This window comes from Grampus griseus, assembly GCF_964374135.1.
Source record: "Grampus griseus genome assembly, chromosome: 2".
In the NCBI taxonomy this organism is placed as follows: Eukaryota; Metazoa; Chordata; class Mammalia; order Artiodactyla; family Delphinidae; genus Grampus; species Grampus griseus.
This window is the reverse complement of record NC_139018.1, coordinates 45,962,218-45,982,392: the sequence shown is the minus strand read 5'-3', so window position 1 is coordinate 45,982,392 and position 20,175 is coordinate 45,962,218. Positions and strand designations below refer to the sequence as shown.

At 38.9% G+C, this 20,175-nt stretch overlaps 1 protein-coding gene across 1 annotated transcript in view; it reads right to left on the bottom strand.

The window, feature by feature from the left end:
* GCH1 (GTP cyclohydrolase 1) overlaps nucleotides 1–20,175 on the bottom strand; it is a 53,098-nt gene that overhangs the window by 13,615 nt on the left and 19,308 nt on the right. Inside the window, exons 2-3 of the mRNA XM_082647076.1 lie at nucleotides 13,302–13,411; nucleotides 1,610–1,665 (exon numbers count right to left, since the gene is read on the bottom strand). Coding sequence (XP_082503202.1) covers nucleotides 1,610–1,665; nucleotides 13,302–13,411 — 166 coding nt within the window. The remainder of the gene's footprint in view (nucleotides 1–1,609; nucleotides 1,666–13,301; nucleotides 13,412–20,175) is intronic.

Sequence of the window (20,175 nt, the reverse complement as noted above, 5' to 3'; positions counted from 1 at the left end):
CACAGCAAGCCTGCTGATCTTAGACTATGTATTATAAAACAGTAAGAATAACCAATTATAATAAAGACACTTGTATTCAGCTGATATAACTTTATAGCTTGGGAGTAAGTTATTGGAGAGGAGGTTGCTAATAGAAATTATAATAAGGTTGATGACCCCCATCACCACCAATACTATTTTTCAGCCACTCCTTGGCACTGCCATTGGGTACAGATCACTGAAAGGCACCAACATGTTTGCGTTTGTATTAAGAGCCTGATTGCAGTGAAGCAATTATATTTATGATGTAAGAACATCCTTTCATGCTACCAAGTAGTCCTGTCTGGTAGTGAGATTGCCAAGTAGGAATGAAACTAGGGAAACTAGTCAGAAACTAGGGAAGTTAAATTTCTCTCTTCTACCTACTTTCTCCTTAATCCCTAGAAGAAATGAGTAAGAAAGTAGAAGTGAAAACAACGTAAAACGAACAGCTGTGGAGAGCAGGCATCAGATTGCAGGGGCGGTGTTTACAGAGTCCAACACAGAATTGAAAAAGATCTGGACCACCATTTCAGGATTGTCTAAGTGGAGAAGAAGCAGGAACATATCAGAGCCACAGATGTCAGTTGGTCACAGAGGTATGTTTATTCCAATTTTGATATGGTCACTTTCACCTCAATCAAGTTATCCAAACTTAGCCTGGTTTATTTTTAGAAGGAGGGGGACTCTTGATGTCATTTCATTACCTGCTCCTTCATTTTAACTCTCCTTTAACACATACACCTCCCAATATTTCCCCATCACCCACAACTCGCTAACTCTATACAAGGAAACTACACAAAAGGGTATTTAGGTCTATTCCCCAATATTTTATTGTCCCTATCAGAGATATATGAACACCGACCCTCAATTTGACTTCTAGTTAAACCCAGGAGACCATGCTTGTATATATCACCACTCTTTCCTAAAACTAAAAAATGGTAGCAAAGGCCAGAACCCACAGGATAAAGAATGAAAAAAGACTGTAGCAGAAAGAGAAATAGAGAGTTAGTATTGTCTCAGAATAGAGCTGGGGGGGGGGGAATCTGAAAAAGCCAAGGAAGGCATGGTCTTGGGTCTGTAGAAGCAACGGAGCCAGACGTAAACCAACTGGCCCTACAGGATGCAGAGATGTGTGGAGGTACCCAAGTGGAAGGCAGGGTTAAGGCCCCCACTTCAAAGAGCAGTGCAGTTAGACCTCTGTGCCGGTTTCCTCTCCCCCGCAGTTAGCTAAACCACCCTTAAAGAATGGGGGCGGAACTGAATGCACCCTCAGGTCCTCTCCAGTCAGCGAAGGCTCTACTGAGAGAAGTGTGAGGTAAGGCTTCAAGGATGTGCAGGTGGGAGGTGGAGAAGGCAGGCAGGCAATAGGGGAGCGAGAAGGAAAGGGCATTTGTGTTTTCAGGTCCTCTTAGTCTGTCTTAGACCATACTTAGTGTCTATATATTGTCTCTGCAACTATAAAGTAAGTTGGAATGTACCTTCCAAGTTAGATCCACATTGATCAAGAGACAAAGCCTGATAAGATTCTCATCATGTAGGGGCAGGTCCTATAAACCTGTCATCTTATTCACTACACAGTCATACTTACCTAGCAAGTTTGCTGAGGCCAAGAACTTGCTTGTTAGGAAGATAACCGATATGGACCTTCAGAGAAGAGACAGAAATCATGAGCTAAGTGAAAACACAGTACTTCTTTGTGACGAAAGGAAACATAATACAGTATACTTACAGTGCGGTTCAACACAATGAAAACATATTTTTAAAACATCTAGAAGCTTTAAGACATAGAAAATGAAGCACTTACATAAGCAGTTAAAAAATCACATAAATTAAGTAAAAGGAAAATAAGAATGACTATTAATAAAATGACAAATTTGAAGTATAGGTGTGGTATTTCCTGGTGAAGTTAAGCTCTTGATACAATTCTTAAAATCTTTCCTCTGTTGAGGGGAAACTTTCTCAGGAAAATGCTAATTATCCCACAGCAACATTAAAATGTAGCTAAGAAAACCTCCTTTAAATGGCTGAAACTGTAAGTATAAATATTGCCATTCTACACATCATGGTGGCCTTAAAAACCTTGCCCTGTTGCACAGAAAGAGGGTCTCTGTGCTCTTTGTCATCCTGGGCAGCCCCATTTCTAAGCTGCTAGAGAACACCATCCTCCTGACAGGAAGAAAAGGACACGGCTACAAGTTGTGACTCAGAAGAAATCTGGATCCTAAGGCCTAAGTTCTTGTAGGACTTACTATTATAAGGCAAAGCCATTTCTATGGCTTAAAAAGCACTGATTAATACCTAATATGAAAAAGTTACATGTCTTTCAGCCAAGTGTTAAGTATGAGAGAATATTAGTTCTCCAAAAAGATTAATAAATGGTCACTTATAGGCAATCAATTTAAGTAATATAAAATTTTCAACTCATTTGCATCATGGTTTGCCAGCATTTGTTGCATTTGTTCACCTAATATTTACTGTACACTTGAATAATCCAGGAGTAATTAGTGGTTTTTTTTCATCTATTAGGCACTATGCTTTGGGAGTCTGAGAATACCAATTCATTGCCTTCCTGCTCAGCAGAAGGAGAAAGTTAAATAGCATCTGAACATTGGGTATGTCAAAGAAAAATTAGAGTTGAAACTTTCCCATAGAACCAAGGTACAGAAGTACCACTTGACATTTATACACTTATATACAGAGCTATAATTTATTTGTTTATAATATTTTTAGTCTTCCCAAAGATCCTGTCATTTAAATGGTCACTTTTTACTTTTTTTGGCCACGCCGTGTGGCTTGTGTGATCTTTGCTCCTTGACCAGGGATCGAACCTGGGCCCTTTGCAGTGAAAGCGTGGAGTCCTAACCACTGGACCACCAGGGAATTCCTGTAAATGGCCACTTTAGGCAATCATCACTGAACAGTATGTTTAAAAACCGAGTTAGTAAGAACACAGACACAGAAGTAATCAGAGCAGAAGGTAGGAGGATATAGTGGAGAGAGGCTGAGTACAGGCTCAAGTTCCTGGGTCTGACCCCAGCCAAGTCACTAACTCCCTATGTCCTCTTGGACAATTCACAGCTTCCTGGGCCTGGTATTCTCACTTAAAATAAAAGGTAGCCATGAGCTCAAAGGTTCCCTCATTTCTGAAAATACATAGCCCTGCTGTCACGGCCCAGCATCATTAGTTGTGTGACTACCAGACCATATACGCCTCCTCATGTGATGGAATACAGAATCCTCAGCACCCCGATGAACTACTCTTGTCAAATATGTTTAATCTTAAACTTAGGAAGTTTTAGATCTAATCCAGTTTATAGAAAAATGCAGAGATTGAATGGAGCAAATCCAGAAACGGAGACACGCTACAGAGCAACTGGCCTAGTTTCTCAGGTAAAGAACGTCACTGGGGTGGGGATGGAGGTGGGGCTGGCAGAGGAGACTATTGTAGATTAAGAGACTTAAGATGCATAACAACCAAATGCAATGTGAGTGCAAATGTGTAACCCTTATTTGGATTCTGGTTTAAACCAACAAGCCAGCTGAGACACCTGGAAACATGTAAATATCAGTTATTAGATGCTATTTAGGAATTACTGTTACTTTTGTCTATGGCAGTGCTACTGAGGATAAGTAATATTTTAGAGATAGGTATTAATGATTAGTAATGAAGAGTCGTGTTGTCTATAACATACTTCAATATATTGAAGGATTTACTGCCAACTTTTTAGGTTGATAATCAAATCAGTTATGTTTCTTAAAAAAAATCCTTATCTTTTAGAGAAATATGCTGGAAGAAATTATAGAAAAAAACAATGTTATCTAGGATTTGCTTCAAAATAGTCCAGTGGGGACGTATATAGAAAAAGATTGGTCCTTTACTGATAACTGTTGAAACTGGTTGATGGGAACATGGAACGTTATATACTAATATACCTATTCTTAGATATGTTTGAAATTTTCTGTAATAAAAGGTTTTAAAAAGAGATACCACTACATACACATCAGAATACTAAACTTAAAAAGACTGAAAGTGCCAAGTGTTGATGAGGATGTGAAGTGACTAGGTCTCATGAGAGTATATGAAATGTAAACTGGTACAACCAATTTGGAAAACTAAAAGTCTGTATTTAATAAGTTGAACACAGGTATACCCTGTATCCCTGTACATCCACTCCTAGGTATATTCCAATGGAAATGCATGCAAGAGGAGGATCAAGGTGGCGGAGCAGAAGGACGTACAGCTCATCTCCCCCAACAGGCACATCAAAAATCCATCTACACCTGGAACAATTCATGCAGAAAACCAACTGGAAACTGGCAGATTTCTTATAACTTTGGTTATATAAGAAAGTTCTCTGTGTAACCAGGTAGGATGAGAAAAAAAAAAAGGCATCAGCACAGGACCAGTGCCCCTGGGAGGGATCTGTGAAGGAGGGAAGGTCCACAGGGGCAGGCCCAAGCCCTGAGGGGCCCCCTTGCCTGCTGGGAGGTTTGCTGGAATAGACAGAAGGGCTAGAGGGGCCTGGATTCTGCTTGTAAGGAGTGAGCGAGCCGGCTGGCCAGCAATCAGGAGAGAGGGCACTGCTGGCTTCCACCTGGCCACACTTCCAGTCCAAAACGCTTGCCAGGGCTGGGAGGGGTGCTGCTAGTATACACAGGGCTTAGGCACTGAATCCCAGATGGACAAGTCCTGAGAGAGGACCCAGCCTAGCTGCAAAGAGATAGTCCAGAGGGCCTGGGGTGTGGTCTGGGCCAAAACTCAAAGTCCACTGTCAGCATTCACATGGTAGGGGCAGTCCAGCCATGGCAGACTTGGTCAGCACACACACTGGGTGGCACCACAGAAACGTCTTGGGTGGACAGCCTCTGGGGAGGAGTAAACAGTGGCTCACTACCTGCCAGGAGCACTCCAGGTCCGCCCACCCCCACACTATACAGCTCGGTGCCAGATCTGGGGCAGCTAGGTCCTGGAAGAGGTCCACCACAGAGGCAGCCCAGGTCCCAGGCACCTGGATTCCTGCGGTCATCACACCCTGGCCCCCTGCACCAGCCCACTCCACATCACAGCCTAGAGATAGGCCTGGGACGAACACAACGGAGAAAGGGTCTGGCCTTGGGCTGCTGCTGAGCAGAGGTGTGGACACCTGTGTGGGCGGTGCCTGGGTTCACTGTGACCATGTGGGCTTCACCTGCTTAAGCAGCCACATGCTTTGAGACAGGGCATGCATTCAAGGAACGTGGAGCCTTACTGAACCTGACCCTCTGGGCTTCTGCTCCAACAACTGGGGAGCACACCCCACCCCGTGTGTGACAGCCACGGAGCAAAGACAAGGCCCCACCCGACATCCAGCTCAGGCTCTGGACACACCACCAATCACATCCGCTATCAGGAGGATGATGGCCAGTATACTTTGAGGAAAGGCGCGGTTGGCATGCATACCAAAAACAGCCCTTGCATCAAAAATACTGGACTCACACAGTCTACGCAGGGACACTCCCACATTAAAACACCCCTTCAAGACCACAGCAGATTAACTTTATGAATTTAGGAGAAACAGTTAAGTAAAATGAAAAAGCAGAGGAACTATTCCCAATTAAAAGGACAAGAGAAATCCCCTGAAAGAACTAATAATGAAACAGGCTTTACCAGCCAACTAGACCCCAAGTTTAAAATATAGGTAATAAAAATGCTAAAGGATTATAGATAGAAATGCAGATCACTGTAATGGAACTAGAAACTAGAGAGGAACCAATCAAAATTAGGTGACTCAATTCCCAAGATAAAAAACAATCTAGAAGCAATAAAACAGAACAAATAAGTGATCTGAGAGATAGAATAATGGCACTCATCCAATCAGAACAGCAGATGGAAAGACAAACAAACAAACAAAAAAGAAAGCACCATATGAGAACTATGGGATAATATAAAGGGTGCCAACCAACTCGTAACGGGTTTCAGATGGAGAAAAGAGAGAAGATCAAAAATGTATCAGAAATTATGGCTTAAAACTTTCCATACCTAAAGAATGAAATACATTCAGGTACAGGAAGGATAGAGGGTTCCAAACAAGATGAACACAAACAGACCCAGACCAAGATATATCATAATTAAAGTGGCAAAAGTTAATGTAAGGATTCTAAAGGCAACAAGAGAAAAAGTCAGTTACAAGGGAACCCCCATAAGGCTAGCAGCAGATTTCTCTGCAGAAACTTTGCACGCCAGAAGGGAGTGGCGTGATCTATTCAAGGTCCTGAAAGGGAAAACCCTGCAACTCTACCCAGCAAGAATATAATTTAGAATAGGAGAGATAAAGAATTTCTCGGACAAGCAAACACTAAAAGAATTCAGCAATACTAAACCTACCCTTAAAGAAATATTGAAAGGTTTTCTCTAAATAGCAGAGAAGCAAGAATCTATAGGGGGACTTCCCTGGTGGCACAGTGGTTAAGAATCCACCTGCCAGTGCAGGGGATACGGATTCGAGCCCTAGTCTGGGAAAATCCCACATGCCGTGGAGCAGCTAAGCCCGTGCGTCACAACTACTGAGTCTGTGCTCTAGAGCCCATGAGCCACAACTACTGAAGCCTGCGCGCCTAGAGCCCGTGCTCTGCAACAAAGAGAAGCCACCGCAATGAGAACCCTGCGCACTGCAACGAGGAGTAGCCCCCGCTCTCCGCAACTAGAGAAAGCCTGTGTGCAGCAATGAAGACCCAATGCAGCCAAAATTAAATTAATTTTTAAAAATGTTCTCAATTTAAAATAAAAGAATCTATAGGATAGGGAAAAATCACAATAGGAAAAGCAAATATATGGAACTTCCCTGGTGGTCCAGTGGTTAAGAATCCACCTTCCAATGCAAGGGATGTGGGTTCGATCCCTGGTCAGGGAACTAAGATCCCACATGCCACAGGGCAACTGAGCCCATGCTCCACAACTAATGAGCCTGTGTGCTGTAGCTACAGAGCCTATGCGCTCTGGAGACTGTGTGCCACAACTACAGAGAAGCCCAAGAGCCGCAATGAAGAGCCTGCATGCCGCAATGAAAGATCCCACATGCTACAACTAACACCTGATGCAGCCAAAAATAAAATATAAAAAAAAAAGAAAAGCAAATATATAAAAGGACTGCAGATCACTTAAATAAGCCAGTACATAGATTAAAAAACAATAGCTGAATCACTGTGGTGTACACCTGAAACTAAGATGACATTGTAAATAAGGTTTACACTATTTACACTGCAAAAAAAAAAAAATCAAAACAATTTGTAAATGCAATTATAACTACAATTAACAGCAAAAGAATAAACATTAAGATGTAAAATGGGATATCAAAGCCATAAAATATGGGAAAGGAGAGTATAAAAATGTAGATCTTTTAGAACATGTTCAAACTTAGATGATATGACTATCAGTTTAAAGCAAGTAGATATAGTTATGGGTCAACATACTTGAAAACCAGGATAACCACAAATCAAAAACACATGACAGATTCACAACAACCAAAAAGAAAGGAACTCAAGCATAATATAAAAAAGAACCATCAAACCACAAAAGGAAAAACATAAAGAGAGGAACAAAGAAGAACTACAAAATCAACTGGAAAACAAGGTTTCAAATGGCAATAAGTACATACCGATCAATAATTACTTTAAATGTCAATGGACTAAATGCTCCCATCAAAAGACATAGAGTGGCAGACTGAATAAAAAGAAACTAAAATGCACTGCCTACAAGAGATTTACTTCAGGGCAAGATACACACACAGATTGAAAGTGAAGGGATGAAAAGAGATATTTCATCCAAATAGAAATGACAAGAAAACAGAGGTAGCAATATTCATATTGGACAAAATAGACTTTAAAACAGAGTCCATAAAGAAAGACAAGGACATTATATAATAAAGGAATCAATACAAGAGGAGGATATTATACTCATTAACATATATGCACCCATTTTGGAATACCTAAATATATAAAAATACTAACAAAGGGAGAAAGTGACAGGAAAACAATAATAGTAGGAGACTTTTAACACCTCACTGACATCAATGTATAGATCCTCCAGACAGAAAATCAATAAGGCAACAGAGGTCCTAAAATGACACTAGACCAGTTGGCCTTAACTGATATCTATTAGAAAAAAAATTCTTTTCAAGCACACATGGAACATTCCCTAGAATAGACCATATACTAGGTCATAAAACAAACCTCAACAAATTTAAGAGGACAGAAATTATTTCAAGCATCTTTTTTGACCACAATGATATGACATGAGAAATCAACCACAAAGAAAAACAGGAAAAAACAACAACAAAAAAAACCACATGGAGACTAAATAATATGCTACTAAAAACCCAATAGGTCAATGATGAAATCAAAGAAGAAATCAGAAAATACCTTGTGACAAACAACAATAAAAACACAACCTTACAAAAATCTATGGAATGCAGCAAAAGCAGTTCTAAGAGAGAAGTTCATAGCAATACAGGATTTCCTCAAATAAGAAAAATCTCAAACAACCTAACCTATCACCTAAAGAATTAGAAAAAGAAGAACAAACAAAACCCAAAGTAAGCAGAAGGAAGGAAATCATAAAGATCAGGAAAAAAATAAATAAAATAGAGATTTTTAAAAAATAGAAAAGATCAATAAAACCAAGAGCTGGTTTTTTGAAAAGATAAAATAGACAAACTTCTAGCCAGGCTCACCAAGAAGAAAAGAGATAGGACCCAAATATACAAGAAGTGAAAGAGGAGAAATAACAACCAATACTGCAGAAATACCAAAAATAAAAAATAAAAAAAACGTAAGACAATACTATAAACAGTTGTATACCAACAAATTGGACAACTGGAAGAAAAGAACAAGTTTCTAGAAACCAATGGCCTGCCAAAACTGAGTCAAGAAGAAAGATAATTTGAACAGACCAATTACTAGAAGTGAAACAGAATCTGTAATAAAAAAATTTAAAAACAAAACCTCCTGGGCTTCCCTGGTGGCGCAGTGGTTGCGAGTCCGCCTGCCGATGCAGGGGACGCGGGTTCGTGCCCCAGTCCAGGAAGATCCCACATGCCGGGGAGCAGCTGGGCCCGTGAGCCATGGCCGCTGAGCCTGCACGTCTGGAGCCTGTGCTCCGCAACAGGAGAGATCTCAACAGTGAGAGGCCCGCATACTGCAAAAAAAACCAAAACAAAACAAGACAAAAACAAAACCTCCCTGCAAACAAAAGTCCAGGACTTGATGGCTTCACTGGGGAAATTCTACCAAACATACAAAGAACTTACACCTATCCTTCCCAAACTATTCCAAAAGACTGAAGAGGAGGAAACACTCTCAAATTCATTCTAGGAAGCTACCATCACCCTAATACCAAAACCAAAGACACTACAAATAAAAGAAAATTACAGGCTAATATCTTTGATGAATATAGATGCAAAAATTCTCAACAAAATGTTGGCAAACTGAATCCAATAATACATAAAAAGGATCATACACCATGATCAAGTTGGATTCATTCCAGAGTTGCAAGGATGGTTCAACATACAAATCAATGTGATACACCAGGTTAAGAAAAGGAAAGACAAAAACCACATGATTATCTCAATAGATGCACAAAAATTATTTGATAAAATTCAACATCCACTCATGACAAAAACTCTCACCAAAGTGGATATAGAGGGAACATATCTCAACATAATAAAAGCCATTTACGACAAACCCACAGCCAATATAATACTCAATAGTGTAAAGCTTAAAGCCTTCCTATTAAATTCAGGAACAAGACAATGATGCCCACTCTCACCACTCCTATTCAACATAGTATCGGAAGTCCGAGCCACAGCAATCAGATAAGAAAAAGAGAAGGTACCCAAATTGGAAGTAAAGAGGTAAACTGTCACTATTTTCAGATGACACAGTTCTCTATATATAGAACCCTAATGACTCCACACAAAAACTATCAGAATAAAAGAAATCAGCAAGGTAGCAGGATACAAGACTAATATACAGAAATCTGTTGCATTTATTTACACTAACAATGAAATATCAGAAAGAGAAAGTTTAAAAATTCTGTTTAAAATCACATCCAATTAAAAAAAAAACAACCTAGGAATAAATTTAACCAAGGAGGTGAAAGACCTATACGCTAAAAACTATAAAACATTAATAAACTAAGTAAATTGAAGATGATTCAAAGAAATGGAAAGATATCTCATCCTCTTGGATTAGAAGAATTTATATTGTTAAAATGGCCATACTACTCCACAAGCAATCTACAGATTTAATGCAATCCCTATCAAAACACCCATGACATTTTCCACAGAACTGGAACAAGTAATACTAAAATTTATATGGAGCCACAGAAGACCTAGAATTGCCAAAGCAATCCTGAGGGAAAAGAGCAAAGCTGGAGGCATAACTCTCCCAGACTTCAGACAATACTACAAAGCTACAGTAATCAAAACAGCATAGTATTGGCACAAAAACAGACACAAAGGTCAATGCAACAGGATAGAAAGCCCAGAAATAAACCCATGTACTTATGGTCAATTAATCTATGACAAAGGAGGCAAGAATATACAATGGAGAAAAGACAATCTCTTCAAAAAGTGGTGTTGGGAAAGCTGGACAGCTACATGTATATCAATGAAATTAGAACACTCCCTCACACTGTACACAAAAATAAACTCAAAATAGTTTAAACACCTAAATATAAGACACAACACCATAAAACTCCTAGAAGAGAACATAGGCAAAACATTCCCTGACATAAGTCATAGCAATATTTTCTTAGATCAGTCTCCCAATGCAAAAGAAATAAAAGCAAAAATAAACAAATGGGACCTAATCAAACTTACAAGCTTTTGCACAGCAAAGAATACCATCGACAAAACAAAAAGACAACCTACCTAATGGGAGAAAATGTTTGCAAACGATGTGACCGACAAGGGGTTAATATCCAAAATATACAAGCAAGTCATACAACTCAATACTGAAAAAAGAAACCCAATCAAAAAATGGGCAGAAGGTCTAAACAGATGTTTCTCCAAAGAAGACACACAGATGGCTAACGGGCACATGAACAATGTTCAACATATTAATTATTAGAGAAATGCAAATCAAAACCACAATAGGTATCACTTCACATTGATCAGAATGACCATCATCAAAAAGTCTACAAATAATAAACGCTAGAGAGGGTGTGGGGAAAAGGGAACCCTCTTACATTGTTGGTGGGAATGTAAATTGGTGCAACCACTATGGAGGTTCCTTCAAAAATTAGAGTTACCATATGATCCAGCAGTCCCACTCCTGGGCATATATCCAGAAAAGATTAAAACTCTAACTCAAAAAAATACATGCACCACAATGTTCAGAGCAGCACTATTTACAATAGCCAAGACACAGAAACAACCCAAGTGTCTATCAACAGACAATTGGTTTAAGAAGATATGGTGTATGTATACAATGGACTACGACTAAACCATAAAAAAGAATAAAGTATTGCCATTTGTAGCAGCGTGGGGTGACCTAGAGAATACAATACTAAGTGAATTAAGTCAGACAGAGAGAGACAAATATCATATGATATCACTTATATGTGGAACCTTAAAAATAATACACATGAATGTATAGACAAAACAGAAACAGACTAATAGACATAGAAAACAAACTTATGGTTACCAAAGGGGAAAGGGATAAATTAGGATACAAACTACTATACATAAAATACATAGGTAATAGGATTTAATGTATAGCACAGGGAACTATATTCTATATCTTATAATAATCTAGAATGGAAAATAACCTGAAAAAAAATACACACACACACATACAGCTGAATCACTTTACTGTACACCTGAGGCTAATACAATATTGTAAATCAACTAAAATTCAAAAATAAATTAGTGAGTTCCCTGGTGGCCTAGTGATTAGGATTCTGGGCTTTCACTTCCGTGGCCCAGGTTCAATCCCTGGTCAGGGAACTGAGATCCCACATGCTGTGTGGCTCGGTAAATAAATAAATAATAAATAAATGAATTCTTTCAGAAAATTAAAAAATAAATAAAAATTTAAAAAAGAAATATATGCATCTGTGCACCAAAAGAATGCTGATAGCAGTACTGTTTGCAATAGCCAAAAACAAAAAAACCACCAACAACAACAACCAAAAAACCCAAACAGAGAGAGAGAGAGGAAACAATACAAATGTCCTCCAAGAACAGAATAAATTGTGGTATGTTTGTACAATGGAATTATATATAGCAATGAAAATATAATGACGGGCAATAACATAACATCAATGACTCTTTCAATATGGAACAAAAGAAGCTAAACACAAAAGAGTACATTCTGTAGACCCCACCTATTTATATATAGTAATTGAAAAACCAGCAAAACTAATCAATCTATAATGTTACAAATCCATATACTAGTTACCTGTGGGGACAAGATGGGTTAGGGATTAACAAGGGGCACAAGGTGAGCTTCTAGGACACTGATAATGTTCTAGTTCTTGATCTGTGAGGTAGTAGGAAGTACCCTAATGATTTGTGCATTTTTCTACGTTTCACTTCTATAAAAAATGAAAAAATACTTTAACAAAAAAATATGAAGCAAATGTTAACACATTAAATTTAGGTGATGGGTGTTTAGATATTCATACCACTATTTCCTATAAGTCTTCCATTTGAAAATTATTAATAAAAAGTCAAAATAAAATAAAATTATATGGGGGGAGGGAAGAGAAAAGGACAACTCTTGGTAACCCACATGTTCTCAAAAGTATGTTTAACTACAGCAAACTAGATAACATTATCTAGCTCACAGATTCATTTTTCCTAAAATAGAAAGGGTTGGAAACAAATTAAACCCACTAATACTATAACCTCTGCCACAAGACATTCTGCAATCATTACTGCTCATGTCATATTATACAAAAGTATATCTTGGATCAAGTCAAAATAAAGGGCAAAGGTTTTCAGAGCCTGCAGCAGCTACCTAAAAAAAAAAAGATGGTCTTTAATCTCATTATTTTAACCTATTAACATGGTATTTACTGTGAAATGCTTGCCCAGAGGGCCTTCTGCTACTTTGTTTTTATTTTGTTAATTTCCAGCTATTAGATTAGTAGGATTGATAAAGAGTAACTGTTTATGTGTAATTCTAAATATCTGGGATATTAGGAATTAGCAGGTGACAATTTAAAATATAATTATCCTAACTTTAAAACTGTCATTGTGCTTTTAAACACTGTTAGGAGACAACATAGAAAAACTTACCCTTCCAACAAATGGAACTAGATGATGTTCACACATGGAAAACATGTCTATGTCCTTCACAATCACCATCTCATCATGATCTTCATCAAATATAGCATCATTTAGGACATCTGAAATCAGAGGCTTGCTTTAGTAACATTTCCAATTTTACAGTAAGATAAAGAATAGAAAAGCTAACACCCTGTAGGTACGTGTAAATTGACAGTCAACATAAGAATGTTAATCCTAACTAAAATATTAATGGCATGCAAATTAAAACTAGTTATTTTTCTCCCACCACATTAGCAAAGTCTTTTTCTTTAAATGGTGGGGAAAATCCTTATGATGTGGTATTACATAAAAAATGCAGGATTACCAATGTATTTGTAGCATAGGAGAGGAAGGGAAAAAGAGAGAGGGAAGAAAGGAGATAGATTATGCAAAACAAAAGAGTGGGTATTTCTAGTGATAGGAATGGTCTACTTTCACTTCCTTCCTTACATTTTCCTGTACCTAACACTTTCTCTATAACAAATGTGTAGAAAACTATATCTGAGAAAAAACCAATTCTTACCTCTCTGATTGCTGAAGCTAGATCCAGATACCCATAAACTTGACCTCTGTTATTACCACCCCAAATAATTTTCTATTCTTATAAAATTTTCTAGTTATTGTATGCAAGCATCAGACTCATTCTAAACAGTTGCCTTCCTCCTCCCTTCCTAAGGAAATCAATTCTATAGTTTTTATGTGTGTGCCTGTCCAGGTTGGCTTTGGGTGATGAACAGTGTCTTGTTTAACCTGTGGACTCTGTCATATAGGGCCAGGCTTACAACAGACATTTAGAAACAAAAACTTTATTTTTAAAAACTGCACTCATATCTGAACAGCTTGGCAGACTAGATACATTCAAGTCATCTAGGTATGTGATTTCAAGGATTTGGGGATACCCAATCTACACAGCATGAGACAGAAGGGAAGAGATGAACAGAGCTTTGTAGCCACATACTGCTATTTCCCCTTGGAAAGGCAGGCTGCTGAGTGAGTCACAGGGAAGATGTGCAAATGTCCACCCACACAGCCTGACCTTCAGTGGCTCCGTTGCTACCAGAAGAGAGGCTCACTGATATTGAGTTATCAGTTAACCACAGTTGTCATCCCCCGATTTAGGCTATTCAGAGACATATTTGTGTGATACAGCAGTTATTAGTGTGGTAAACAAAAGTGAACATGTGGGGTTTGGACACAGAGATAAACATGACACCCTGGTTAAGAGAGGCTAAAAAAATCCAGGGAGGAAAAGGCTCAGGGCCATTCTTTAAGTAAATACTCCTCCAAAAGCAGTTTTCTCTTCTGAATACTCTGTCCTAACCTTCAGTCCTATTTTTGAAAGAAGTCCAAAAATAGATCCTCAGTGCTCCCCAAAGTATCTTGGAGTTCTCCATGATTTTAATGTAATGTTACTGCCATGCATAGCTGACTAAATAAAATCTTTAGTCACACAAGGAATCTTCCTGAAAGTAAAAACAAAAAAATTTTTCTTAAAGAACAAAAGAGAATTGTCAAATATAGGAAGTGTTCGTTTGTTTTCTCTGGCAAAAAATGAGAGCATCCCCATTCTAAGCTCTGACAACAACCATATGGCACGTGTTAAATGCTGGCCCTCAAGTTAGGCTTATGTTAGCATCTGGCTCCATTGCTAACTGCAGAACCTTGGGCAAGGCACTCTGTGCCTCAATCTGCTCAGCTATAAAATGGGCATGAAAAAAGTATCTACTTCAGAGAGGTATCCTGAGGATTAAATGAGATAATCCACTTGTGTTTAGAAATATGCAGGTGGGGTATGCGATAGATAATATTATTACTATTACTATAATTAAGATTAAGAGAGTTGCTAAGCTATGTTCCCATACACATTGATGTACACCAGAATTTAAAAAGCAATAATTTGCTTCTAAGGAACAGACTGCAGAAAAGGAAAAGTAATAAATTTACTATGGAGAAACCTGGCAGACACTACTTTAATCAAATAATTAAGGTTAACTTTACCAGTAATAAGACATACTGATATCATGTAGCTCCTGACATAAGACCATGAGAAGGGCACATCACCTCTGTGGAATTCTTCCCCAAAATCTGTAACTGCGGTCTAATCACCACACAAACTGAGGGACATTCTACAAAATATCTAAAGAAGAACTCTTTTTAAAAAGACATGGAGGGAATTTCCTGGTGGTCCAGTGACTAGGACTCCACATTCTCACTGCTGTGGGCCTGGGTTCAATCCCTGGTCGGGGAGCTCAGATCCCACAGGCCACGCGGTGTGGCCAAAAAAATAAATAAATGATTTAAAAATAGACATGGAAAGACTAAGGAACTGTCCACGCTAGAGGAGACTAAAGACACATGACAAGTAAAAGCAACAGAAAAACTAAAATCCAAATAAAGCCTGTAGTTTCGTTCATAGTGTTGATGATTGCACCATGGCCATGGGAGATGTTAGCATTAGAGGAAGCTTGGAAAAGGGTATATAGAGAATCTCTCTTACTATTTTTATCATTATTCTGTAAGTCTAAAATTATTTCAGAATAAAAACTTCTAAAAAACACAACAGAGGGACTTCCCTGGTGGCGCAGTGGTTAAGAATCCGCCTGCCATGGGCTTCCCTGGTGGCGCAGTGGTTGAGAGTCCGCCTGCCGATATAGGGGACACGGGTTCGTGCCCTGGTCCGGGAAGATCCCACATGCCGTGGAGCGGCTGGGCCCGTGAGCCATGGCTGCTGAGCCTGCGCGTCCGGAGCCTGTGCTCCGCAACGGGAGAGGCCACAACAGTGAGAGGCCCGCGTACCACACACACAAAAAAGAATTCGCCTGTCAATGTGCGGGACACGGGTTCAAGCCCTGGTCCAGGAGGATCCCACGTGCCGCGGAACAACTAAGCCCGTGCGCCACAACTACTGAGCCTGCGCTCTAGAGCCCATGAGCCACAACTACTGAAGCCCGTGCACCTAGAGCCCATGCTCCACAAGAGAAGCCACCACAATGAGAAGCCCACACAGCGCAACAAAGAGTAGCCCCCGCTCGCCGCAACTAGAGAAAGCCTGTGCACAGCAACAAAGACCCAATGCAGCCAATAAATAAATAAATTTTTAAAAATAAATTAATTAAAAAAAACACACAACAGAACAATGCCCATCACCTGGAATATATAAGCAATGGAGCACTACTCAGCAATAAGATGGGATAAAATAATGATTCATGTACTAAGATGGTTGAACCTCCGAAGAATTATACTAAGTAAAAGAAGTCAAAGACCTGCACACACAAAAAACTATGTGAGATTCTAGGAAAAGCAAATATAGTGATAGAAAGCAGACAGAAAGTTTACCAGAGACCACAGAGGATTGGCTGCAAAAAGATATGAAGACATTTTTTTTTGGTTGATGGAAACCATCTAAACCTTCGTTGTACTGGTGGCTATGAGTTTGTCAAAATTAAAATTGTGCACATAAAGTTGGTAAATTTTATTGAATATAACTTACACCTTAATAGAGCTAACTTAAAAAAAAAACTGTGGCATAAGGGACTTCCCTGGCAGTCCAGTGGTTAAGACTCCACACTTTCACTGCCAGGGCCACTGGTTCTATCCCTGGTTGGAGAAGTAAGATCCTGTGTGCCACGCAGTGTGGCCAAAAAATAAAAAAAAAACAAGAAAAGTTTAAAAGCTGTGGTATATTATGAAATCTTTTGTGTAAAAGTCGAAAGGAGATACGAACATATATACACATATATATGCTTATCTTCAAAAGGAAACACTAGAAGAATAAATCAAAAAGCAAATAAAAATGATTACCCATAAAGGACTAAAAGAACAGGCAAAAAGGGATATGATAAAATGAGACATCTTTGAATAAAATTTGTTACATAATTTTGACTTTGAAATCATGTAAATGTTTTACATACTCAAAACTAAACTAAAAAGAAAACAACTAGCGACCCCATACATTGTGATGCTTTGTGCGATAATGGAGCGTTGATGCTTTGCCTCTATCCTATTTCATTAAAATGGATCCAGACTATAAACTTGACCCAGCCTAATCATTTTTCTTCAGTAATGAAGTCTCCCTGCTATATTTATTTATGTTTTGCTCCAACATTATCTGAAAGCTACCATCTGTGGCTAATAAGAACAAAACACTCATGGATTGTTTTAATTTCCTGTCTGTTATCAGCAGCAAGGAGGTAACCCTGGAAACAAGGATTTATGGTATTCTATTTCCCACTGTTGGTCATAACCAACAAAAGAAACCAAAGCCACCTCCAAAAGTTGAAGGCCTATCTATAACAACACCACACACAGAAAGTATAAAAGTATACCTTTCTCATGTCATTAATGACTAAGCAATGACAACAAACAACACTGCTGGGCAGCCACCCCTCAAGCATTTTGTCCCTTCCTGAAAGTGCATTAAGGCAGGCCCACGAATGACCCAAAGTATTTAAGCACCCTCTGAAGCAGAAGTTCTGACTCCCCCAGTGAGCTTGTTAAAACACAAATCCCTGGACCCCACCCCCAGAGCATCCGATTTAGGAGGTTTGGGTGAGCCTGAGAATTTGCATTTTTAACAAGTTTCCAGAAGATGCTAATGCTCCCGGTCTGGGAACCACACTTTGAGAGCCGCTGTTTTGAGGTATTCCATGTTCTGTGCTGCTACATAGAATCTTTACATCTTGAAAATGCTCCTACTGATACATCATATATATGAAGGAACACAGACCTGTTTCTGCTGGGGTAAAAGGAAACTCCTAGGGGAAATTCCACACAAAAGGAAAATTATATCTAAGGAACTTTCTTTTGCATGAGTGTTAACAGTAATTAGCACTATCCTGGATGTTTTGTGATCAGCACCAAAAATTAGAGATCTCTGAGGAAGTCAGAATCGCACAGATGATCCATCTTCCTGGAGGACAGCATTTAGACAATGGAAGAAGACCTGGAATGCTGAACATGTGTCCATCCTAAGGGACAGGAAAGAGAGAATGGGGTCTGCTTACTGGTTTTCGAATTAAGAGAGAACAAGACGCAGAGAGTGAGACCTAACAAGGCATCAGGCCTCTTCGCTCTTGGCTGGAATTAAACCAACTCAAGGGGCTAACAAAGATAAGCCCACCTGATTTAGTGGAGAAAGATCTGAATCACTGGCCCAAACCCTCTAACATTAGAGCTGCCTCAACCAGCATAGAGTACTTACTTCATTGTACTTCCTGGTACCACTTATCTGTGTTGATTTCTCCCAACCTTGGAGGTAAGTGTTGTAGCTGAAGGCTTTGGAGTTTCCACACAATACCCTACACACCATGCACAGAGCCAGAGCTAAACAGAGATCTTCCATTTTATCTAATTAATATCTCAGTCTTTACCCTGTGATTTACTTCCTTAAACTAGAAGACTCCAAAGAAACTCATGTGGCCAAGGGAACATAAGAATTCTCATTGCAACATTATTGGTAATAACAAATATTAGGAATTTAAATGTGCATCAGAAGAACAATTATACATCTTACTTAGAAAAGCACTAAAACCATTAACTAACGTATCTCTTCCCTGTGAGTAGCAGTAACCTTCGACCAAGATGTGTGCTTGATTATCCCTTGTCAAAATCACATATGTACTGACCTCCCCGCTTACCACTTCAGAACAGTTCTCAAAGTTCTCTGAGAGACTGTCTCTCAGGTTATAATCCTCAGGTTGGCTCAAATAAAATTTTCCATTTTTTACTTAGATTGACTATTGATTAATTTTTTTCATTGACAAGAGTATGTCCATTTAAATGAAGTAGAAACAATACTACCTGTTGTTTGTGGACACACTCATAAAATGAAAGTAAAAACATAGGCATGAGAGTAAGAGATCAAATTCAGGATAGTGGTTAACTGCACAGGGAGGCTAGCAGGATCAGAAAGAGATAACTAAGAGCTTTATCTGTATTTTTTAAAGCAATTATAGCAAAATATTGAGGTTTGCTAAAATCGGATGAATGTTGGCTAAATTAGTTCTTTATACCTTTTCTTGTATATTTGAGATATTTCATTAATAAAAAAAAGATTTTTTAAACTGAGGAGTTCATACACATGCTGGTGTTTTGTTTTTTTCCTGAAAGAAAAGCAAGCAACTGAGGTTACCCTTGCACAAGACTGGGGCTAGAGAAGGATTCCACAGGAAAGACACAGCCTGCTTCACGCAATGCTGCAAACGCCTTCAGAAACCTCCCTAAATCACACTCTGCAATTAAAACAAAGGCTTCTGCCCTGAGTGTGGCACTGAAACTTTTTGCTTTCTACCTCCTGTTTGAAAAGTTTGTCCTATGAGTACGAGCAACATTAAAACAAATTAAAAGAGAAAAGAAAATCACTATCTCTGCTTTCATTTCCATCATGGTAATACACCTCTTGTTAGTATTCCAACAGGCACAGCTTTTTGCACTTAACAAGACAGAGCTAATATTTGTAAACTGGCCAAAATAAGCATGAACCCGAATATTCCACAGACTGACATAATGACAGAAACTAAGATGACTTTAGACAACCATTCGCACCATCTGCTGAAGTAGGCAGAGCTGCTGCACAGCTCTGATATGCTCCATGAACGTACTTCATAAACTGCAAGTTTGTCAGCAGGAAAGATCCAGTGCATTGCAAAGAAAGTCAAAGTTTGTTTATTTGGGAAATTTTCCTTCCTGCCATCCTTGGCAGAGATAAATTCCCATGTTGCATCTAAGCAACTAAAATATAGCTAAGACAACATGAATGGACCTTGAGGGCATCATGCTAAGTGAAATAAGTCAGACGGAGAAAGACAAACAGTGTACGATCTCACATGTGGAATCTAAAAAAGCC